We start from the raw sequence: 25,161 nt of genomic DNA on the forward strand, positions 1-25,161 counted from the left end.
ATACAATGACACAAACGTTGAATTAATATTAGAGGAATCACTTGTAAGATTACTTGTAAGATTACAGGGAGAGTCATATACCTGAGAGATAAGATGAGATTACCCCTAACTACATGTACAAAATACCTCAACTAACATGTACCTCTGCATATTGACTCGTTACCGGTACTGTCACGCCCTGATCTGTTTCACCTGTCCTTGTGCTTGTTTCCACCCCAGTTTGTGCCTGTGGGTACAGGTGAAAGGAGAGCCTGTTTTGTAAAGGTACAGAGAGAAAGAGAGAGAGGGTAGAGAGTGCGCAGAAAAAGAAAGAGAGAGAGAGAATAAAAAGAGGTGCAGGAAGCAAAAGTTAGGTATATTCACAATGTTTCACCATGTCCAACTCAGTTCATGTAATTATTCCACGAAATATGTTAAAGGCCTCATTCTTACCTGTTACTGTGTTATATGTCTATCAGTTGTAACATAGTCCAGCAGTATAGTATGGTGTCTTAGCATAGATTTAGGTCATTCACGGGCCCCAATACACATGGGACATGGGGTGGGAGGAGCTAAACTGACACCAATAGGAAAGTCTCTCTCTCTCTATCACATTAGCCACCCTCAACATCCGTTAGGGGATTTAATTGTTACATTAATTTTTCCAGGATGCACGTTTCTGAGGTGGTTTCTGACTTGCGTTTCTTCTCTGCAGGACCTCACCAAGTGGAAAAACCGTCGCAAGAGCTTCAACTCTGATATTGTGAAGAAGAAAGAGGAGAGGGAGCAGACCACAGCGAGCAGCGGAATAGGGAGCCGCGGTTTCCAGAATTCCAATTGGAGGTAATAGAGTGACAGGTAGACACCAGGGCCAATTATTTAATTTGGGCACTCTACGGAAAACAATTTGCAAGGGAAAATTATAATGGGGCTTTCTTACTGGACATGTCCAGTTGATCCGTACATGTCCACGTAGTCCCTGCCTGTTCTTCCGTTTGGTGCCCGATGAACATGAGGGGATGAGCTCATGAAATATGGCCTGATTGAATGTAAGACTTAAAAAAGGAATCTATGATTGATGGATTGATGAAAGTACTGTATCTGCTAGACTAGACATCCTCAAATACAAATCCTACATGTGTTCTAGTTATTATGTTCTATATATTCTATACAGTTACCAAAGGGCATTTGTGCTAGCCATACTCCTAAAAGGTATAAATCATTATTTTTGTACAGACAATTAGAAACATACAGTGCCTTCAGAAAGTATTCAGACCCCTTGATTTTTTCCCACACTTTGTTGCATTACAGCCTTATTCTTTGTCATTATGGGGTTTTGTGTGTAGATTGCTGAGGATTTTTTTAAATCTGTAACAAAATGTGGAAAAAGTCAAGGGTTCTGAATAGTTTCTGAAGGCATTTGTATAATCCTTTATTGGTTGAATATGTTTTACCCTGTTTTAAAGTATTTCATCATCAGAATTCTAATCAGTATTTTTAGATGTGTTTTCACTGTCACTCAAAGCTGTCCTGTTACTGTATAAGTACTTACTACACCAACAAACACCGGTCGATGACAACTCAGGCACAAATACAGGGCCATGCAAACTTTTGTGTTTTTACAGACTTTAGTTGAAACGTTTGCCCTGAGAGAAGGTGACCTGAGACTGTGTTAATGAATGAACACTAATTGTCTCTCTGCAAAGTGTTGTGTGAAAGTGTAATCTAATCGTGGCTTAAATCCTACCTCACCTCTTTTTTTTTGTTCTTTCAAACTTCTCTTTCCCTCCCCCTTTCACCTTTCCTCAATCCTTTTCTCATTCTGCCCTCTCCTTTTATCCCCCTCCACCTTTCACTTTTTCCTCTGGTTTTCCCATCCTCCCTTGCCACTTCACCTCCTTTCCTCGGCTCCTTTCTCTCTTTCACCCATCCTATCTTACTTTTACCCTGCCCTCCTCTCTCTCTCTCTCTCTGTCTTTCTCTCTTTCAATCGCTTACATAACACCTTTTAATCCCTTTCCCCTCTCTCTTTCACTTCCCTTCCCTTCCATCCCTCTCTCCCCTCACCCTCCTCTCTCTCTCTACTTCACCACCCTCCCTCTCTTCTCCATCCCCACAGCTCCATCGGCAGTCGCCTCAACTCCCTCGCCTCTCTGGACCAGGACGTGTTTGAAGACTCCGCCCCGGTCCTCCGCACCCTCCCTCCGAGGAGCTACACCTTCGACAACCCCTACACCCCTCTTGACCGCGTCAGACCCACTAGCTCCTCCGTGCTCCCCCCAAGGGAGGAGGCGTGCGCTGCCACCACGGCAACCAACAGGGCTGTCTCGCCTTCTAGGGGCAACATGAGTGACAGTATCGACAGTCCCTTCGGTTCTGGTAGCGACATCACTACCACTGTGGGTCGCACCTCCAACTACAACCCCTACGTTCCAGCCCCGAATCCTTCAGAGAGAGCCCCAAGCCTGGCCTCACGGTACACCAGTGCAGCCAAGACGGAGGAGACCTTCAGCACCACCACCACCCCCAGCCTACTACCCAAAGCTCATGAGCCCAGTCGCCCATGGGTGGGGAAGGTGTCTGAAGAAGTGACCCCATCCACTGGTGGTGGCTCTCTGTACATACAACAGCCACAGTACAACTCGGTGGTGATGGACCCACAGCCCATGCCTCCTGGTGTGTCTCGGGTTTCTGCCTCTCTCCCCAGGAGCTACATGAGATCGGACAGCGCTCGGCTCAACTCTGTCGTCATGCCAAGGCCCTTCGGGAGCCAGTCTACAAGCGTCGCATCACTGCCACCCGCCTACACCGTGAGTACCGTAGTATACAGTAATATTACCACACTTTCCAGTTCTGTCTGTGTGTGTAGTTACCTCAGGATTGCTTTCTGCAGAAACTGCTTTTAGTAGACTGCAGGATTTGGGTGAGGTACTTCAATGGCTGTGGGTTATGTTCATTAGGGCACGCAACCTTTTTGGAACAATACATTTAAATTAATGTTTCTTAATAGACAAGTCCAGAGAATCGCTACCTGTTCCAGTCCATTTTCCTCTATTTGTTACATAATGAACAGGACCTAAGACCTGTAGGAATGTTGTATTGTGTCGGTCGCATTGTAGTCTATTTCCAGTGTAGTAGTTGCTCACACGCCTTATTTGTTTTATCTGTCAGTGAATAATGAATGAAGCTTTTTTGAACTATGTGACCATTTACTTAGCAAAGCTGCTGTTTCCAGCCTTGTCACTCTATTACGTTCACTTTCGCTGTGTTAACAGTTGATGTTATTCTTCAATAACACAGACCCCAAAGTAAATCAAAGGGAGAAAAATATATTTATTCAAAAATAATAAATAATAGTTGTTATGCTGGGAAGTAGATGGTCATTCTTCCCTGTTCTCAATATCTTCTCCTCAGAACAAAGCGACAGGATCGAATTTATAACCCAACTCTAGCCTGTGGTTGACCAATTAGAATTCCTCGCAATAAAACTGTGCCAATGGCCAAATACCAAGTATCCTGTTTCAGGGCTAATGTATAGACAATTCGGACCAACGAGAACTTGCCACATGTAGCTATGAGTCCTAGACTGAAATTCCTCCTGTGTCTCTGTCCCATTAATCTTCAATTCCATATTACAGAAAAACATTGATCGTTAATTCCCTCTTTACCTTTCATCCTCTGCGTTGTGCATTTATCTTAAAATATTCGTACAGCTTTTACGAAGGCGTGTGGTATAGCATCAGAAGAATATCATTAGTAGGGCATTTTGATATAAACAGTTTGGGTGATTATTTGAGTGTTAGTATTCTCGGTAACCCAGAACATAGAGGCAGATGCTCGATTAGGTTCTAGGGGGAGATGGAAGATACGAAGATATCAACGAGATATCATCAAAGATGCAAACACCTGTGAAATTGTGATTTGTCCAAATGATCAGTGACGAAGAAATCTGCACACCAGAACGAAGTTCCTCATTAGTATTTGCATCCCACAGTTTGTGGGATACCATCCTATGTTACGTGCATCTGTCCAACAGCGAATAACTTGTGTCATGAACTTGTTCAGGCAAGATCTCTTTAAGTTGTTTAGCATCAACACATTGGAGCTAGCAACAATTCTAACTAGTATTAGTATATTGTACATTAAGCTTGAGAGACCTCCAGACAGTGTTGTCCAAATAGTTACTTTACATCTCTCAGTCTCTATAGAGTTTGATACAATAGTAATAATGAAAAAACTATTGGCTCACGACTTTGATCATTTTATAATTGTCCCTCACGATGAAATCGGTGAGGGGACTATGGATCTGTGTCCTCTGTACGTACATCACACATGATATCTCAGACACATCAGATCAAGAGAAATAAACATGTGCCAGTTATAATGCCACAGTGTGGTTGATAGGAATGTTCTTGTACATTCTGAGTCTTCATAGTGTAATTTCATGAAATTATGTGTCTTGCCATAGAGATCCTGCATTTTCAAAATTACACTGACTGGCCAGATGGTGCCGCTATAACAAGCGTTTGAAAGGCAAAGCGTCTGACCCCGTTAGACCTAAAGTCATTTAGAATGAAAGTTATTCCTCTGGCACCGAATGACCGATCTGCACAAAACTTGATATGTGGGATCTGGGAACAAAGGTCTCTCAAGCAATATGTTTCAGGCTAGTACCTAAAACAACAACGCTATTGACCAATAAACATTCACTTGGGTGTAGTCTGGTACATAAATGTAAATAAATTAGTCAAGGATATTTGTATTGTGACAAGATGTGGTACACATGTTGCAAACACTATGAAGACTCAGAATGTACAAGAACATTCCTATCAACCACACTGTGGCATTATAACTGGCACATGTTTATTTCTCTTGATCTGTTTGACTCAGTCATGAAATATGACACATGCTCAGGGATATCACTCTTACTAACCCACGTGATATCTCCGACACCACTGGCCAGATTTTGACGAAACATTGGTGAATGATGCATTTTGCCGTAGAGCTCCGACATTTCCAAAACTACCTTGATTGGCGCTGCGTCATTCGTGCGGGATGACATGTTTACTGTTGGCTTGTTATGACTTTGATTATTATTTGTTCACAACTTTTAATTATACTAACAAAGTACATTTAACAATGTAAAAATAGGCTACCTTTTAACCATATAAATATACAGTGCATTCGGACAGTATGCAGACCCCTTAACTTTTTCCACATTTTGTTACATTAGAGCCTTAATCTAAATTGGATTAAATAAAAACAATTAATCATCAATCTACACAAAATACCCCATAAAGACAAAGCAAAAATTGGTTTTTAGAAATGTTTACAATTTTTTTTTAAAATAAAATAAATAATATACCTTATTTACCTAAGTATTCAGACCCTTTGCTAGAGACTCAAAATTGAGCTCAGGTGCATCCTGTTTCCATTGATCATCCTTGAGATGTTTCAACAACTTGATTCGAGTCCACCTGATGTAAATTCAATTGATTGGACATGATTTGGAAAGGCACACCTGTCTATATAAGGTCCCACAGTTGACAGTGTATGTCAGAATAAAAACCAAGCCATGAGGTTGAAGGAATTGTCCGTAGAGCTCCGAGACAGGATTGTATCGGGAAAGGGTACCAAAACATTGGCATTGAAGGTCCCCAAAGAACAAAGTGGCCTGCTTCCATTCTTAAATGGAAGAAGTTTGAGACCACCAAGACTCTTCCTAGAGCTGGCCGCACGGCCAAACTGAGCAATTGGGGGAGAAGGGCCTTGCTCAGGGAGGTGACCATGAACCCGATGGTCACTCTGACAGAGCTCTTGAGTTCCTCTGTGGAAATGGGAGAACCTTCCAGAAGGACAACCACCTCTGCATCACTTCACCAATCAGGCCTTTATTACTAGAGTGGCCAGACGGAAGCCACTCCTCATTAAAAGGCACGTGACAGCCTGCTTGGAGTTTGCCAAAAGGCAAATCAAATCAAATCAAATGTATTTATATAGCCCTTCGTACATCAGCTGATATCTCAAAGTGCTGTACAGAAACCCAGCCTAAAACCCCAAACAGCAAGCAATGCAGGTGTAGAAGCACGGTGGCTAGGAAAAACTCCCTAGAAAGGCCAAAACCTAGGAAGAAACCTAGAGAGGAACCAGGCTATGTGGGGTGGCCAGTCCTCTTCTGGCTGTGCCGGGTGGAGATTATAACAGAACATGGCCAAGATGTTCAAATGTTCATAAATGACCAGCATGGTCGTATAATAATAAGGCAGAACAGTTGAAACTGGAGCAGCAGCACGGTCAGATGGACTGGGGACAGCAAGGAGTCATCATGTCAGGTAGTCCTGGGGCATGGTCCTAGGGCTCAGGTCCTCCGAGAGAGAGAAAAAAAGAGCGAATTAGAGAGAGCATATGTGGGTTGGCCAGTCCTCTTCTGGCTGTGCCGGGTGGAGATTATAACAGAACATGGCCAAGATGTTCAAATGTTCATAAATGATCAGCATGTTCGAATAATAAGAAGGCAGAACAGTTGAAACTGGAGCAGCAGCACGGCCAGGTGGACTGGGGACAGCAAGGAGTCATCATGTCAGGTAATCCTGGGGCATGGTCCTAGGGCTCAGGTCCTCAGAGAGAGAGAAGGAGAGAATTAGAGAACGCACACTTAGATTCACACAGGACACCGAATAGGACAGGAGAAGTACTCCAGATATAACAAACTGACCCTAGCCCCCCGACACATAAACTACTGCAGCATAAATACTGGAGGCTGAGACAGGAGGGGTCAGGAGACACTGTGGACCCATCCGAGGACACCCCCGGACAGGGCCAAACAGGAAGGATATATAAAGGGCTCTCAGACAATGAGATTATCTGGTCTGATAAAACCAAGATTTAACTCTTTGACCTGAATGCCAGGCATCACGTCTGGAGGCACCGCTCATCACCTGGCCAATACCATCCCTACGGCAAAGCATGGTGGTGGCAGCATCATGCTGTGGGGATGTTTTTCAATGGCAGGGACTGGGAGACTAATCAGGATTGAGGGAAAGATGAACGGAGCAAAGTACAGAGAGATCCTTGATGAAAACCTGTTCCAGAACGCTCAGGGCCTCAAACTGGGATGAAGGTTCACCTTCCAACAGGACAATTTGTAAACATTTTAAAACATTTCATTATGGAGTATTGTATGTAGATTGATGGGGGGGAAACTATTTAATCCATTTTAGAATAAGGCTATTACAAAATGTGGAAAAAGTGAAAGGGTCTGAATACTTTCCGAATGCACTGTAGGCTCCTCTGATGGCTGACTCTCAGAAAAGTCTGAACGGAGAGACGGATTTCACCAAGAAGCTGTCGGCCCCCAGCCGCTATATCCAGGTCATGACCTCTGAGGATAAGGCGCACTCCCTCTCCAGCTCTGCCCACAGCAGTGGAGAAGAAGAAGAAGAAGAAGAAAAAAGGAGTGTGACACTTGCCACAACACTTGTCCCTACCCTGGCCCCTTCTCCTGTCCCTTCTCAGGCCAGGAGTCCTTCACCCGCCCTCCAGACCCCAAAAGTGGCCTACACAGCCCCAGTCAGTCCGTTACCTACAAAAGACACTAACCAGGTAGGTTTAGATTTTGGTTTTTAGGCAGATTAGACTTTTTCAGGGCACATTTGCAGTATTCCAGAGCTGAAGCCAAAAATAGCACATAGTGATAAGGACATCACATGTAAAAACCAATTTGTTGAAGAAATGTTGGAATGTAAAGTAGCAATCACAGTACTGGAGCAAGTGAGCGAGCATACTATACTATGTAGCTAGTGCTACATACAGTAGGAGATACAGTAGGATCGATGCTTCCCATTGTCAGAGAGCAACTAATAATTAATAGTGAAGAACAAATGTTATTCTTTCCCTGGCTTTGGAACACAACCTGGCATTCTTAATGTGTGTGTGTGTGTGTGTGTGTGTGTTGTGTAGGAGAGCTACGCTGACATGCGGATCAGTCTCAACCAGAGGCCCAACAGCAGTCGAGACTTTGGCTTCCAGACAGAGTGGGACTCCACTGGAGCACACGTCACCTCCATCCAACCAGGTAAACACATACATACACACACACACACATTTAGCACAAAACACACACATTTAGCATGGTTAACACAAACAAAGAGTAACAACTGAACCAACTGTCTGATTGTAAACCCGGGTACATACAGCATGTTGGAGGATAGTGAAGAGTAGAATGAGCACAGAGTAATGGCAATTAATGTAATGGTATCAAACACTTGGGAACCATGTTTAATGTGTTTGATATCGTTCCAGTCCAGCCTTAACAATGAGCGCATCATTTGATTTAAAGTGACACCAGCATCCACTGGCACAGCAGGCTCATCTCTCATTTCAGTGAGAAAGTTTTAAAGGTTTTTAAGCAATGGGCAATATGTGAGACACTGTGAATAAAACTGCAGTTGCCTGGTTAGATTTGATTAGTGGACAATGGCTTCACTCCCTTTTGTTCAAAAACCATTCATAATTCACACAGAAGAGTAAATACCATTCCACTGCTAACACTGCACCAGTAGCTGGAGGTCCATGAGTTTGATGTGATTGATACCATTATATGATTCTATTCCAGCCATTACAATGAGTCCGTCCTCCAATATCTGCCTCTGCTGGCCACCACACATAGTGCCAGATACCTTAGTACAGTGCCAATAGACCGTGAAATAGTGAAATACATGTAGTTAAACTAGTAATTTAACTACAGTTTGCAGTAGCTTGTTGGTAGTTTAATTAAATTCATATATGGGTAGTGTTTTTAGTAGTTAATTACTATTTTGCCATGTAGCGGTGAAACTAACTACTGCAACTACTGCAAGAAGTTTCGTACATTTTTGACATCAGACCTTCCTAATTTACACTTGAAATCAAACATTATGTTAACAGTTGACTCCAGAGTGATCTGTTCTTGCAAATTTGTAGTCTCTGATATTTGAGATTTAGATATTAGTATTTATCACAAAGTAGTTTAGTTCAGTAAACGATATGTTTCTTAAGGGTAGCTTTAGTTCAGTAAACTATATGTTTCTAAAGGGAGCTTTAGTTCAGTAAACTATATGTTCCTAAAGGGTAGGAGGAGGGAAGGAGACAAGAAGCTGAAGCCACTTTAAAAAGTTGAGATGATTTATTGCAATCGCTGCCTTGTCCTATCTCTGTATCTCTCTATTGTAACAGTTTAAATGTATCTTGACTGGTCTACATCACTACTGTGACACCTGTCTTGCCCTCTCTATTACTCACCCCAATGCCTTCTCTGCCCCTACATCTGAGACCCAATTCCCTCTCTACATATCTATCTCACCCTCTGTGCACTCTACGCTCTATATCTGACCACTGTTCCTTCCTTCTGTTCCTTCTTTACCCTCTCTATCTGACCTCGCTGCCCCTCTCTGTGCCCCGCAGGCAGCCCAGCCGAACTGTGCCAACTGCAGGTGGGCGACGAGGTGATGTCGGTGAGCGGGCAAAGGGTGGCAGAGATGAGCTACGGCAAGTGGAAGAGCAGCACAGAGCAAGCTCTACAGCAGGGAAGCCTTACCATGGACATACGCCGTCACGGCAGGAACAGTGAGTAGACGACTAGAGAGAGAATGTGGGTGTTGTTAGAGAGTATTTGTAGAATGTCAGTGTTATTTATGTTTGCTGTGTTGGTAAACTATTGCGACATGTTAAACTGGTCAGTACATTTTTCTGGTATCATGGCTCAATTATTTAATGGCAGTTTAATGATAATTTCCTTCGTTTTCTAGTCCTCTGTTCTGGGATAACCCTTTAGTTAGTGATATGTGTGCCAAGTTTTGCCTATCTTCCTTGTCTGTTTCCTCGTCTCTGCCTGCCTGTCTCTCTGTCTGTCTCTCACTTTCTGTATGCTTGTGTTTCTATACTTCTGTTTCTCCTTCTATGTCTGTCTGTCTGCCTGACAGTCTGTTTGTGTTTCTGTCTCCCTCTGTTCTCCTTTGTTCATTCCTTATGTGGTGTCTACCTTGTGGAGAACTAACTCATACTCAGGCACAAGATCCTACAGGTCCAAACTTGGTCTTTTGGCTCTGTACTCCAGCACTGGATTTGAAATGATACAATGAGTATGAGGTTAAAGTGCAGACTGTCAGCTTTAATTTGAGGGTATTTTCATCCATATCAGGTAAACTGTTAAGAAATTGCAACTCTTTGTACCTTGTCTCTCTATTTTAATATATTGTGTCATTTTGACTCTACATTAAGGTGGATGCCTTCATGATTATGGATCATCCTGAATAATAATGAGTGAGAAAGTTACAGATGCACAAATATCATACCCCTAAGATGTGCTAACCTCTAATCATTACAATAAGGCAAGGTGTCACACTGGTATAAAGGATTTTGGAGATAGGCGCAGGAATACAAATTAGAGGTTTTTAATACACCCAAAACAAAACATGTATACAAAAACACACAAAATAATCTGGAACAACCAAAGCAAACTGCAAATACATCCAACAAATGTGTAGAGTCACAAGCTTGATGTAGTCATTATGTCACGCACGTCGTCAGGGAAATGACCGGACCAAGGTGCAGCGTGGTAAGCGTACATTTTCTTTATTAAGAATGTTGCCAACAAAACAAGAAACAACCGTGACGCTTACTAGGGCTATACAGGCCACTAACAAAGACAACTACCAACAACGAAGGTGGCAAAACAGGCTGCCTAAGTATGATTCCCAATCAGAGACAACGATAGACAGCTGCCTCTGATTGAGAACCACACTCGGCCAAACACACAGAAATACAAAACATAGAATGCCCACCCCAGATCACACCCTGACCTAACCAAATAGAGAAATAAAACGTCTCTCTAAGGTCAGGGCGTGACACATTAAGTTTTATATGAAACCAAATACTTAACCTTTTACTGATTTAATACACATATACGTGTGTTTGTCCCAATACATTTGTGTAATGTGCTGTTATGTCTAAACGGGTTAACCCGATATGGATGAAAATACCATCAAATTAAAGCTGATAGTCTGCACTTTAACCTCACAGTTATTATATAACAATCCAAAAATGTAATTGTCACAGTACTTTTGGAGCTCACTGTATGTTTTCACCAACAGGTTTACACATCCTACTATATCACGATTACACCACCAAAATATCAGTCATTGTATTGATTTGTGTGATCTGTTGAATGTGCAATGCATATCAAAATAGATGCTTTTGTAGGAGAGAGTGTAAACCTGTTGGTAAAGCTAGGGGGTTTGTAGATTGTGCATGGGTGTGGAAGGTGGTTTCTCTGTTATCCCCGCTGTTCTTTAGAATGACACCATAACAACAACCTTATTTCCCTTCCAAGTGGTAGCGTACAGTACCAGTCAAAAGTTACACATTCAAGGGTTTTTCTTTATTTTTACTATTTTCTACATTGTAGAATAACAGTGAAGACATCAAAACTATGAAATAACACAAATGGAATCATGTAGTAAGTAAAAAAGTGTTAAACAAATCAAAATATATTTTAGATTCTTCAAAGTAGCCACCATTTGCCTTGACAGCTTTGCACACTGTTGGCATTCTCTAAACCAGCTTCAACTGGGATCCTTTTCCAACAGTGTTGAAGGAGTTGCCACATATGCTGAGCACTTTTTCTCAATTGGGTTGAGGACGATTGTGGAGGCCAGGTCATCTGATGCTGTACTCCATTACTCTCCTTCTTGGTCAAATTGCCCTTACACAGCCTGGAAGTGTGCTGGGTCATTGTCCTGTTGAAAACAAATGATAGTCCCACTAAGCGCAAACCAGATGGGATGGCATATCGCCGCAGAATGCTGTGGTAGCCATGCTGGTAAAGTGTGCCTTGAATTCTAAATAAATCACTGACAGTGTCTCCAGCAAAGCACCCCCATACCATCACATCTCCTCCTACATGCTTCACAGTAGGAACCACACATACAGTGGGGAGAACAAGTATTTGATAAACTGACCATTTTGCAGGTTTTCCTACTTACAAAGCATGTAGAGGTCTGTAATTTGTATCATAGGTACACTTCAACTGTGAGAGACGGAATCTAAAACAAAAATCCAGAAAATCATATTGTATAATTTTTAAGTAATGAATTTGCATTTTATTGCATGACATAATTATTTGATACATCAGAAAAGCAGAACTTAATATTTGGTACAGAATCCTTTGTTTGGAATTACAGAGATCGTACATTTCCTGTAGTTCTTGACCAGGTTTGCACACACTGCAGCAGGGATTTTGGCCCACTCCTCCATACAGACCTTCTCCAGATCCTTCAGGTTTCGGGTCTGTCGCTGGGCAATACGGACCTTCAGCTCTATCCAAAGATTGTCTATTGGGTTCAGGTCTGGAGACTGGCTAGGCCACTCCAGGACCTTGAGATGCTTCTTACGGAGCCACTCCTTAGTTGCCCGGCTGTGTGTTTCGGGTCGTTGTCATGCTGGAAGACCCAGCCCCGACCCATCTTCAATGCTCTTACTGAGGGAAGGAGGTTGTTGGCCAAGATCTCGCGATACATGGCCCCATCCATCCTCCCCTCAATGCGGTGCAGTCGTCCTGTCCCCTTTGCAGAAAAGCATTCCCAAAGCATGATCCCCAAAGCAAACCTCCATGCTTCACGGTTGGGATGGTGTTCTTGGGGTTGTACTCATCCTTCTTCTTCCTCCAAACATGGCGAGTGGAGTTTAGACCAAAAAGCTCTATTTTTGTCTCATCAGATCACATGACCTTCTCCCATTCCTCCAGATGGTCATTGGCAAACTTCAGACAGGCCTGGACATGCGCTGGCTTGAGCAAGGAGACCTTGCGTGTGCTGCAGGATTTTAATCTATGAAGGCATGTTACTAATGGTTTTCTTTGAGACTGTGGTCCCAGATCTCTTCAGGTCATTGACCAGGTCCTGCCGTGTAGTTCTGGGCTGATCCCTCACCTTCCTCATGATCATTGATGCCCCACAAGATGAGATCATGCATGGAGCCCCAGACCGAGGGTGATTGACCGTCATCTTGAACTTCTTCCATTTTCTAATAATTGCGCCAACAGTTTTTGCCTTCTCACCAAGCTGCTTGCCTATTGTCCTGTAGCCCATCCCAGCCTTGTGCAGGTCTACAACTTTATCCCTGATGTCCTTACACAGCTCTCTGGTCTTGGCCATTGTGGAGAGGTTGGAGTCTGTTTGATTGAGTGTGTGGACAGGTGTCTTTTATACAGGTAACGAGTTCAAACAGGTGCAGTTAATACAGGTAATGAGTGGAGAACAGGTGGGCTTCTTAAAGAAAAACTAACAGGTCTGTGAGAGCCGGAATTCTTACTGGTTGGTAGATGATCAAATACTTATGTCATGCAATAAAATGCTAATGAATTACTTAAAAATCATACAATGTGATTTTCTGGATTCCGTCTCTCATAGTTGAAGTGTACCTATGATAAAAATTATAGACCTCTACATGCTTTGTAAGTAGGAAAACCTGCAAAATCGGCAGTGTATCAAATACTTGTTCTCCCCACTCTATGGAGATCATCCGTTCACATACTCTGCATCTCACAAAGGCACGGCGGTTGGAACCAAAAATCTCAAATTTGGACTCATCAGAACAAAGGCCAGATTTCCACCGGTCTAATGTCCATTGCTCGTGTTTCTTGGCCCAAGCAATTCTCTTATTATTATTGGTGTCCTTTAGTAGTGGTTTCTTTGCAGCAATTCGACCATGAAGGCCTGATTCACGTAGTCTCCTCTGAACAGTTGATGTTGAAATGTGTCTCTTACTTGAACTCTGTGAAGCATTTATTTGGGTTGCAATCTGAGATGCAGTTAACTCTAATGAATATATCCTCTGCAGCAGAGGTAATTCTGAGTCTTCCTTCCCTGTGGCGGTCCTCATGAGAGCCAGTTTCATCATAGCGCTTTTTGCGAATGCACTTGAAGAAACTTTCAAAAATCTTGAACATTTCTAGAGTGACTGACCTTCATGTCTTAAAGTAATGATGGACTGTCATTTCTCTTTGCTTATTTGAGCTGTTCTTGCTATAATATGTACTTGGTAGTTTACCAAATAGGGCTATCTTCTGTATACCACCTCTACCTTGTCCCAACACAACTGATTGGTTCGAGCGGATTAAGGAGAAAAGAAAAATAATTAATTTTACCAAGGCACACCTGTTAGTTGAAATGCATTCCAGGTGACTACCTCATGAATCTGGTTGAGAGAATGCCAAGACTGAATGCATATCTCTTATCCATAGTTTTGATGTCTTTACCATTATTATACCATGCAGAAAATACTGTAAGTACTCTGTGTACTATAGTTGTATAGTAGTACCTTTCCTAAGTACTAGTACCTTTCCTAATGTTGTGCTTTCACGCCCACACACTATCTCTTACACATACATTTACACACACACACACACACACACACACACACACACACACACACACACACACACACACACACACACACACACACACACACACACACACACACACACACACACACACACACACACACACACACACACACACACACACACACAAAAAAAGTTTTATCTTTGCCATTGACACACGTCTACGATGTTCAGACTGGGACAGAGACCTACCTTCCCTGCCGTTTAAAAGCCATAAGACCATCAATCTGACCAGTATGGATCATCATCCAACAGTTATAGGTTTCCCCGACACAACCACCGTTAACGCAACCACCAGCTTGGATTTCACCTCTCGGGGATCCATGGAAACCACCAAGAAGGTCACTACCCAACCAATCATTGTGAGTTTTACAGGAAGACCTCGTGGTGTTGATAATGTTCAAATGTTTCTTATTAGCTTATTGCTATGTTACTCACAAATACCCAAATAAACTTGATATATCACAAATCTGCAAACATGTTGTGACAAGGTTGGTAAGAACATTGACATAGGACATCATTGTGAAAAAATTTGTGATTTGTGTTTGTTGCATGTTCACATTGAATCTATATGAATACAATGTACTGATAAAACCACAGACAGTTCTCAACAGGCGTTTAATTCATCTTGTTGCAGGATGTAGCATCCAATGGAGTGAATGGAGGCTTCCGTGACGAGACAGTGACCGTGAGAAACAAAGGTAAAGAACATAGAGCAGATCTACTAACCAGAGAAGTTATGACTAGCCTTTATTAACAGGCACACGTTTGAGAAAGCAAGGACAACGTTCTCTCTTTGGGACTGTATGTGTTTCTGGTGGTGAATGCCCATTGTTCAATTATGTATAATGATGTACATTTACACATTTTGTTTGCGCATGCCACCACATGACTTGATCAGAGTGTGCAGCTGAAAATTGTATGCTGTAAAAACACTTGGTTTGTTGTTATTGATTAAAACAAAACTGCTATTCATTAACTACAAATACCGAACTTGTTTTTACGTGAATTCCTTGACACGGTTAGCTTTTAACAGCTACAATAGGACCGCTATTTATTTTTGCCGACGTTTCCTGACACCGGCCATATTCAACGGGTGTTGAGTGTTCGTAAATTCAACAGTTGTTCTGCGGAGCGCAGAACTACTGGCACACTCAGACAAGAGTGCTCTGAAATCAGAGTAGATGGCTAGACTGAATTTACAAACTCACCCAAAATGGGTACTTGCATAGTGAAGTATTTTGTTAAGACATATAGCTAGCTACGCCTTACTGCCATTCATGAATCTGCAGATTGCCAACCAACCAGCCAGCTAATGTTAGCTACTTAGCTAGATAAACAATGAACCATAATCACAACTCATGACGTTACTACCCTGCATGAATCTCCAGGTAAATAACCAACCAAGTTTGTGATAGCTAGCTAATATTAGGCTATAGCTAGCCAAGCAAATGGTTCTTTCTGTCAAAATTAGAAAGGTGTAATATCTGAAAATGTAGCTAGCTAGACTAATCATCATTCACTCATCATTCATGGTTGGATGCATTTCCTGTCGGATGCCAGGGTTGCTCTTAGTTTGACGATATAATCTAGAGACAGGTGTTTTCTCCCTCTCCTTAGGTATCATACTCTAATTCCACTGATTTAAAAACTTAGTCCTCCAGAAAGTGGAGCAACACTCATGCAGTTTTAATATACGATCGATAAATTTAAAAAAAGCCGCATTAGACAGGATTACCTAGACACACTGACCAGCTCAAATAGACAATCCAAACTCATCTCTCGGCATGTCAAGCCCACTCATTATCTCAGCCAATCATGGCTAGCCGGAAGGTTGCTGACTTTTTCTTTGGCTTAACCAAAGAAGGCTAGGCTCGTAATTTAACTATTTTATTAATGTTTACAGATGGTATACAAGTTTGTTATTAAGGCACATGAAAGTTAACATGTTTGTGAAGGCATTTCTGCCAATAACCACATTTAGATTTTCTTTCAAGTTTACATTCAAGTGACATCTCCTGTGAAGTAGTGACCAGCGACATACGCCTAGTTTCCTGATGGCAGCTTACCACCATGCTATAGACTACCAAGTGCTAAAAGTCAGTATCTGGATAACATGTGAAATTCTTGATAATGTATGTGACATCAACAGAGAGGTATATTTTCCAAAAGTTGCAAACATGTTGTGACAAGGTTGGTAAGGACATTGACATAGCACATCATTGTGAGAAAAAAAAAAGATTTTGGTTTGTTGCATGGTCACATTGAATCTATATTAATACAATGTACTGATAACATTTTCTGAGTGATTAAAATATTGACTGGCTTTCATCAAGCTGCCCACTCAAGAAAAAGCTTCAAACTGTGACCAGTGCCTGCAACCTGGTTCAGGTTATCAGTCAACCTACCAGGGTAGCTACAAACAGCACAGGAATGAAATCATCAACATGTATTGATCACGTATTTACTACTTTTGTAGTGAATCCTATGTTGTTGATGTAAAGAATATTTGTTGGTCTGTGGTGTGTAATGAGGAGCAAACAGACACTGCACTTGACACAGTTATGAAATTGCTTATTCCAGTTACTAATAAGCATGCACCCATTAAGAAAATGACTGTAAAAACGATTAAATCCCCATAGATTGATGAGGATTTGAAAAAAGGAATGGCAAAAGGAATGGCAAATAAGTCTGGCTGCAGAACAGATTGGCAAACGTATTGCAAATTGTGAAATCATGTGACTAAACTGAATAAAAAGAAGAAGAAACTGCACTATGAAACAAAGATAAATGACATAAAGAATGATAGTAAAAAGCTTTGGAGCACCTTAATTTACATTTTGGGAAAAAAAGGCAAATCTCCATCATTCATATAGTTTTTTATTTATTTATTTATTTAACTAGGCAAGTCAGTTAAGAACAAATTCTTATTTACAATGACTTCCTACCCCGGCCAAACCCTAACCCCGACGACGCTGGGCCAATTGTGAGACACCCTATGAGACTCCCAATCACGGCCGGTAGTGACACAGCCTGGAATCGAACCAGGGTCTGTAGTGACTCCTATTTGCAATATTTTCAGTTTAAACCCACTAGAAAGTGTGTGCCCCCAGGCCTGGAGGGAAGCAAAAATCATTCCGCTACCTAAGAATACTAAAGTCCCCTTTACTGGCTCAAATAGACGACCAATCAGCATGTTCTCAACACTTAGTAAAAAAATAAAATAATTGTGTTTGACCAGATACATTGCTATTTTACAGTAAACAAATTGTCAACAAACTTTCAGACTTTTAGGGAAGGACATTCAACAAGCACAGCACTTACACAAATGACTGATGATTGGCTTAGAGACATTGATGTTTTTTTAGTGCAGCCTTTGACCTTTTCGATCATAGTCTGCTGCTGGAAGAAACGTATGTGTTGTGGCTTTACACCACCTGCTACATTGTGGATAAAGAGTTACCTGTCTACCAGAACACATAGGTTGTTATTTAATAGAAGCCTCTCCAACATAATCCAGGTAGAATCAGGAATTCCCCTGGGCAGCTGTCTAGGTCCCTTACTTTTTTTATTCTTGACTAATGACATGCCACTTTGAGTAAAGCCAGTGTGTTTATGTATGCGGATAACTCAACACTATACATGTCAGCTACTACAAAAACTGAAATGACTGCAACACTTAACAAAGATTTGCAGTTTGTTTCAGAGTGGGTGGCAAGGAATTAGTTAGTCCTAAATATTTCTAAAACTAAAAGCATTGTATTTGGGGCAAATCATTCACTAAACCCTAAACCCCAACTAAATCTTGTAATAAATTATGTGGAAATTGTGCAAGTTGAGGTGACTAAACTGCTTGGCATAACCCTGGTTTGTAAAATGTCATGGTAAAAACATATTGATACAACAGTAGCTAAGATGGGGAGAAGTATGTCCATAATAAAGCGCAGCTCTACCTTCTTAACAGCACTATCAGCAAGGCAGGTCATACAGGCCCGAGTTTTGTCGCATCTGGACAACTATTCAGTCAGGTGCCACAAAAAGGGACTTAGGAAAATTGCAAGTGGCTCAGAACAGGGCAGCACGACTGGCCCTTGGATGTACATAGAGAGCTAATATAATAATATGAATGTCAATCTCTCCTGGCTCAAAGTGGAAGAGCGATTGACTTGTATTTATGAGAGGTATTGACATGTTGAATGCACCGAGCTGTCTGTATGAACTACTGGCGCACAGCTCAGACACCCATGCAGACCCCACAAAACATGCCAGAAGAGTTCTCTTCACAGTCCCCAAGTCCAGAACAGACTATGGGAGGCGCACAGTACTACATAGAGACATGACTACATGGAACTCCACATCAAGTAACTGATGCAAGCAATAAAATTAGATTGAAAAAAAAAAAGATAAAAATACACCTTTTGGATCAGTGGGGACTGTGAAGCAACACGAACATCAAATGCACCGAATACAACAGGTGTTGACCTTACAGTGAAATGTTTACTTGCAAGCCCTTAACCAACAATGCAGTTATAAGAAAATACAAAAAAAGAGTAAAAGATAAGAATAACAAATAATTAAAGAGCAGCAGTAAATAACAATAGCGGGGCAATATATATACAGGGGGTACCGGTACAGAGTCAATGTGTCAATGTGCGGGGGCACCAGTGTCGAGGTAATTGAGGTAATTATGTACATGGAACTAGCGTTATTAAAGTGGCTATGAATAGATAATAGCATAGAGTAGCAGCAACGTAGGGGGGGCAATGCAAAAACATTACATAGGCACAGACATACATACACACACAAGATAACATACGCACTATACACACATGTACCCATGGATTTTGTACAGTTGATATGTGCTAGTGGTGGAGGGCACACATTGTGTTGTGAAAACTTTGAATGTATTGTAATGTTTTTTAAATGGTTTAAACTGCCTTAATTTAGCTGGACCCCAGGAAGAGTAGCTGAAGCTAATGGAGATCCATAATTAATACAAATACAAATATGATGATGTACTGTTTCCTTGTAATGTAGGATATGTCTGTGTGAGCATTTTTGGAAAGACCTGGGCAGACCTCACATATGATCAGGACTAGCTCTAGACTTTTTGGGGTGGCCCCCTTTTGACGGTGGGGTGAAAAATGTATGTTTTTTTCCTGCAAGTCTACATATTTCGCAATCGGGTGTAGATTTTTTTGGTGGGGGGATTTTATAAAAAAATGTCATGCAATTCCAATACATTTTCAAGGGACTGAAATATATATTTTTCAGTTTTAAAGCTAATTTCTTGCAATTCTACACATGTTGCAATTTTAATGATATCTGAGTGAGAGTGACTAACAAAACAATGCCCTGCGTGCCCGGTTGGTATTCTGCAATGATTAATACAAATTTAGATAACTGGCTGGACTAACTTATCGATAATTGAGTGACTGTCAATGACTGACAAAACAAGAGGAAAACTGCTGATGCACAACCACATTTTGAACTTACACCTTGTGTATTGTACTATTCTAACTCTCAAGAGTAAGTTCAGACCCCAACTGAGGGGGTCCGGATCTGGCACTGCATATGATTGTTTTTATTTTCAGTGTGATGACATAATCCTAATGTAGTTGTTATGTGTCCAGTAGTGGAGAATGGAGATCTTGATTGAAGTTCCCCATGCCATGATAGCAGGGCCGTGCACAGAGCTTTCATAATTCATATCTCAAAAATTATAACATACCATATGCCTCTGTTGCAGTGACTCATTGAGACATAATTGACATTGGGAAAAGAGTGTGGGCAATCAGCTGACCATTGATGTAGATGATTGATGTAAATCTGCTTGTTAGCCACCTCAATTTCTTTTATTGATTGTGATTTACCTCTATGTCTTACTGCCTCTCTCTGTTGCACATATCAGCTAACCAGACTGAATATTGATCATGCTGTAGGCTAAATCAAGTGTTAATCAAATATTATGCTGCTGTGGCACTATTGTTGATATTTAAACTAGCTAGCTACACACACTCAACCAGTGACCGCATCTCTCAAGGCATACATGTTTGGATAACAGGTGCACGGATTCTCCGTACAGGACAGACTGGGCAAAAGGCGCAACCGGCCGCACGCAAGCTCCATACAGGGCAGATCAACAGGTGCAACCAACAGAAAGGATGGTGGCTAGTGAACTTAAAGGCTTGTCTTGCGGGCAGTAGGTTCCAAACAACAGTGACAAAATATGTATACAAAAAAAATACTACCACCCAAAAGGGCAATTTGGAGACTAGAAGGGCAAAGGGGCATGTGCTCTGCACAGGTAAAACCATATCTGTGCACGTGCCTGCATGATTGAAGCCATTACTTCAAAGTTTCTCTCCCACTCTCTTACGCTCTCTGACCCTGTTCTGATTTTTCCATCTCTCATGTAGAACCCATATCCATGAAAAATTTTAAACGGAGGTCAGAGTTTTTTGAACAAGGTAAAACACCCCTGATCGAGTCCTGGTGTTGGTGAAGGGTTATTATCAATGGTCTGTGTAACTATCAAGAGGCTGGGTGCTCTAGGCTTCCATCTCTTTCTATCTATCCCAGTGGTTCTCCTAAGGACCTTCCTGGTGTACAGGTTTTGTTTCATCTATGACTTATTAACCTAATCATGATTATGGAAAGATTGAGACAAACAGTTGAATACTCAGGAGTTCCCTAGGGATCCATGTTGGGCCCGCTGCTTAAAATCTACTGCTTTTTCCCATCTGATCTGGTACTGAGTGAGTGTAACTCCACTGGTCTCCCCCTCCCTCCCACACCCGGGCTTCTCAGGGCCCAGTTTCAGTGCACTGGTCTACCTCTGTGATAAACAGGGTTGAGTGTGTGGTGATTCTCCCAGAGACACTGAGCTCGATGAGTCTAGACCAGTATTTCCCAACCCTCTCTTGTGGGACCAGCAATCTATCTACATTTCTGTTGCAGCTCTGAGTTGACAACTAATCACAAAGGCCTTGATTTGTTGAATCAGGTGGCTAGTTCAGGGTTAAAACCAAATTGAGAACTGTCTGAGGATCCCTCAGTAGAGGGTTGGGATACACTTGACTAGAAAGTTGTGTTTTCACCAACACTTTGAAGCACCAAAGGGGAGACAGCATGTCAGAATGCCATACCAACATACCAATCTACTGGACTCCATAGAAGTGGTTACAAAATTCTCACTTCTTGCTTGTGTGTTTTGATCAATGATCAATTTTAGTCTGGTCCAGAGCCATATAGGATAGCGATATACACTATACTTTATATACAAAAGTATGTGGATGCCCCATTCACATTAGTGGATTTGGCTATTTCAGCCACACCCGTTGCGATCAGGTCTATAAAATCGAACACACAGTCATGTAATCTCCATAGATAAACATTGGCAGTAGAATGGCTTTACTGAAGAGCTCAGTGACTTTCAATGTGGCACCGTCATATGATGCCACCTTTCCAACAAGTCCGTTTCTGCCGTGCTAGAGCTTCCCCAGTCAACTGTAAGTGTGGTTATTGAGAAGTGGAAACGTCTAGGATTAACAACGACTCAGCTTCGAAATGGTAGGCCACACAAGCTCACAGAACTGGACCAGGGAGTGCTGAAGTGTGTAGATCGTGAAGATCATTTGTCTTAGGTTGCAACAATAACTACTGAGTTCCAAACTGCCTCTGGAAGCAAGGTCAGCACAATAACTGTTCGTCGGGTACTTCATGCCATGGGTTTCCATGGCCAAGCAGCCACACACAAGCCTAAGATCACCATGCGCAATACCAAGCTTCAGCTGGAGTGGTGTAAAGCTTGCCGCCATTAGACTCTGGAGCAGTGGAAATGTGTTCTCTGGAGTGATAAATCATGCTTCACCATCCGGCAGTTAGACGGACTAATCTGGGTTTGGCAGATGCCAGAAGAACACAACCTGCCCGAATGCATAGTGCCAACTGCATAGTGCCAACTGCAGAAGGACTAATGGTCTGGGGCTGTTTTTCATGGCTCGGGCCCCTTAGTTCCAGTTAAGGTAAATCATAGCGCTAGAGCATACAATGACATTCTAGACAATTTTGTGCTTCCAACTTTGTGGCAACAGTTTGGGGAAGGCCCTTTCTTGTTTCAGCATGACAATGCCCCCGTGCACAAAGCGAGGTCCATACAGAAATGGTTTGTCGAGATCGATGTGGAAGAACTTGACTGGCCTGCACAGAGCCATCACCGCTTTGGGGTGGCAGGTAGCCTAGTGGTTAAAGCGTTAGGTCAGTAACCAAAAGGTTGCTGGATTGAATCCCCGTTACTGTCAAGGTAAAAATCTGTCGTTCTGCCCCTGAACAAGGCAGTTAACCCACTGTTCCCCGGTAGGCTGTCATTGTAAATAAGAATTTGTTCTTAACTGACTTGCCTAGTTAAATAAAGGTCAAAATAAATAAATACAATTAAAATCAATAAAAACCCATCGAACACCTTTAGGATGAATTGGAACGCTGACTGCGAGCCAGGCCTAATCACCCAACATCAGTGCACGACCTCACTAATGCTCTTGTGACTGAATGGAAGCAAGTACCTGCAGCAGCGTTCCACCATTTATTGGAAAGACTTCCCAGAAGAGTGGAGGCTGTTTTAGCAGCAGGGGGGACTAACTCCATATTAATGCCCATGATTTTGGAATGAGATGTTTTACGAGCAGGTGTCCACATAATTTTGGTAATGTAGTGCATATCTATGGCTCTGGGCTATTCACTAAGCCATAAGTCTAGAAAGTAATGCCATCACAAGGCTAACTCGGGTGTCATATGCTGTCAGGTGAATGGTACAGTATGTTGGTATGATGTCCAGGTGTCACACATTGGCTCCCCTCCTTTTCAACCTTGCATGCTTTGCTGTGCTGTGCTTTTGCTCTTGTGTTATTACTAATAGCCAATGCTTTTGCATGCATCAACATGCATTTTGGTGACTGTTGACTTTTTATGACTCTTTGCAACTTGTGCATGTTTGTTGTTATATCCATTAAAATACAAAAATGATGAGATGTTAATAAGTTGAATCTAGTTAGTGTGATGTACTTTGGTAACACACCAACAGTATGTTGGGACCTACTATTCTGCCAAAATCATAGACTCTTTGTGGCAATATTGGACTGTAGGTCTGTATAAGGACTGTATAAGACTGTAGGTGAATTTTAAATGCATCTTGTTTGCTTCAGGCTTGATTTAAAATCTCAAATTATAGCTGAGGGTTTGGTTAAAGTTTAAACAGCATTTAAACGTTTTAGAAGTTGAAAAGGTCAAATCTGAACACACACTCAACCTCAGATAAGAGTTGAGATTTGAACAAGCCTGTCAGCTTTTGGTCTGTATGGTAGCTTGTGTAGCCTCCAGGTGTGTGATATTTAATTACATGTATTATATCTATCCTAGGTGTCAGTCTGTGTGTCTGCTTTAGCAAACTTTTAATTGTCTTAACAAACATGACAATGAAGTAGTATTTTAGAATACAGGAACAATGCTTCTCATGGCAGCATATACTGAATGCTGTATATCATTCTGAGATGTGACTGTTAACATTAGATCGATTTATTTGATGATTGTTATTCTTTTTCAAGGAGGATCAGAGTCAGCAAAATCAGATGTAAGCAATTCTATTTAATATTTACAAAATGTTTACAATCAAGTGTTTTTTTTTTCTTCTCTCAAATACGTGTTTATGGTCTTAAGTTTTTACAATGCATTAACCCATCAATGTGAGTGACATCTTTACTGTGTGGGATAGTAATGGGTTATTTAACTACCACACCAGGGGCAGGATCCTGAGCCCCTTTAAACTCCTTGATTGAAAATGCCAGTCCCAACCTTTGTGACATTGTTCATACAATAACTCAATCTTTGAAATTGGATGGTGAACTGAAGCATCTGTGGCTCACTTTGAAAAGGTTGACTGGAGGAATAATATAACTAACAGCTCAAGTTTGAACTTTTCATCTTAGTGATAGACACTGAAATGCTGTACATGGGTAGCATGTTAATACATAAACAATGAAACATTTAAATGAAAAACAAGTGATATGCATGACAATATGTATAAGGGCTGGGGAGACTCAAATAGCTTTGTTGATTAAGTGTGATTAAGATACTGTAAGAATGACTTATATTCAAACATCAGATGAAGAAAAAACAATAAAGTAATTTGTGTATTTGCAGGATAAATTTGTTCACCTATAAAGGAATAATGGCAATGTCTCTTGTCTACTCTCCTCTTCCTCTCCTCCATCAGATGCCCGTTGCCTCCATCGCTCCCTCCTCTAACCGCTTGTCCTGTGACCCGGAGGAGGAGCGCAGGAGGCAGGAGAAATGGCAGAAGGAGCAGGAGAGACTCCTACAGGTAACAGTGTGTGGGGTGGGGGGATTTGATTGTTGTGTGTGTTTTTGATTGTTTGTTTTGTTTGTTTGAAGTGTGTGTGTGTGCACATTGTGAATTACTCCCGAGGTCTATTTATGGAGGTAGAGAGATAAAAATGTGTCCAACCTGACCCCTGCAGAGCAGCTGTAGACTAGAAGCCAAGGCTCGTTATTCCTCCACTCTGTATTCCCCGCAGGTCAAACGGCCTAATTTCTTAATGAGACATAGAAGCTTGGCAGAAAATCTAACAAGGTTCACCTACTCTGGGGAACGAAGCTGGAATGTAGAGCTGAGCGGTTGAAGGTGAAACTTTGGGATTGTTTTCGTTCTCAGGAGTTAGGTCGACTTC

At 41.8% G+C, this 25,161-nt stretch overlaps 1 protein-coding gene across 17 annotated transcripts in view; it reads left to right on the forward strand.

Annotated features, from left to right (window-relative positions):
* The window catches only part of LOC109904040 (LIM domain only protein 7), a 119,220-nt gene that overhangs the window by 83,231 nt on the left and 10,828 nt on the right, over positions 1-25,161 (forward strand). For 11 of the 17 annotated variants that reach the window (XM_031793293.1, XM_031793238.1, XM_031793227.1 and 8 more), the window contains 10 exons: positions 695-822; positions 2,099-2,789; positions 7,264-7,581; positions 7,939-8,053; positions 9,421-9,582; positions 14,591-14,778; positions 15,054-15,117; positions 20,836-20,886; positions 24,019-24,044; positions 24,687-24,794. In XM_031793293.1, coding sequence (XP_031649153.1) covers positions 695-822; positions 2,099-2,789; positions 7,264-7,581; positions 7,939-8,053; positions 9,421-9,582; positions 14,591-14,778; positions 15,054-15,117; positions 20,836-20,886; positions 24,019-24,044; positions 24,687-24,794 — 1,851 coding nt within the window. The remainder of the gene's footprint in view (positions 1-694; positions 823-2,098; positions 2,790-7,263; positions 7,582-7,938; positions 8,054-9,420; positions 9,583-14,590; positions 14,779-15,053; positions 15,118-20,835; positions 20,887-24,018; positions 24,045-24,686; positions 24,795-25,161) is intronic. The other 6 variants (XM_031793307.1, XM_031793316.1, XM_031793271.1 and 3 more) reach the window with 4 other exon arrangements.

This window comes from Oncorhynchus kisutch, linkage group LG2 (genome assembly GCF_002021735.2).
Source record: "Oncorhynchus kisutch isolate 150728-3 linkage group LG2, Okis_V2, whole genome shotgun sequence".
NCBI classification, from domain to species: Eukaryota; Metazoa; Chordata; class Actinopteri; order Salmoniformes; family Salmonidae; genus Oncorhynchus; species Oncorhynchus kisutch.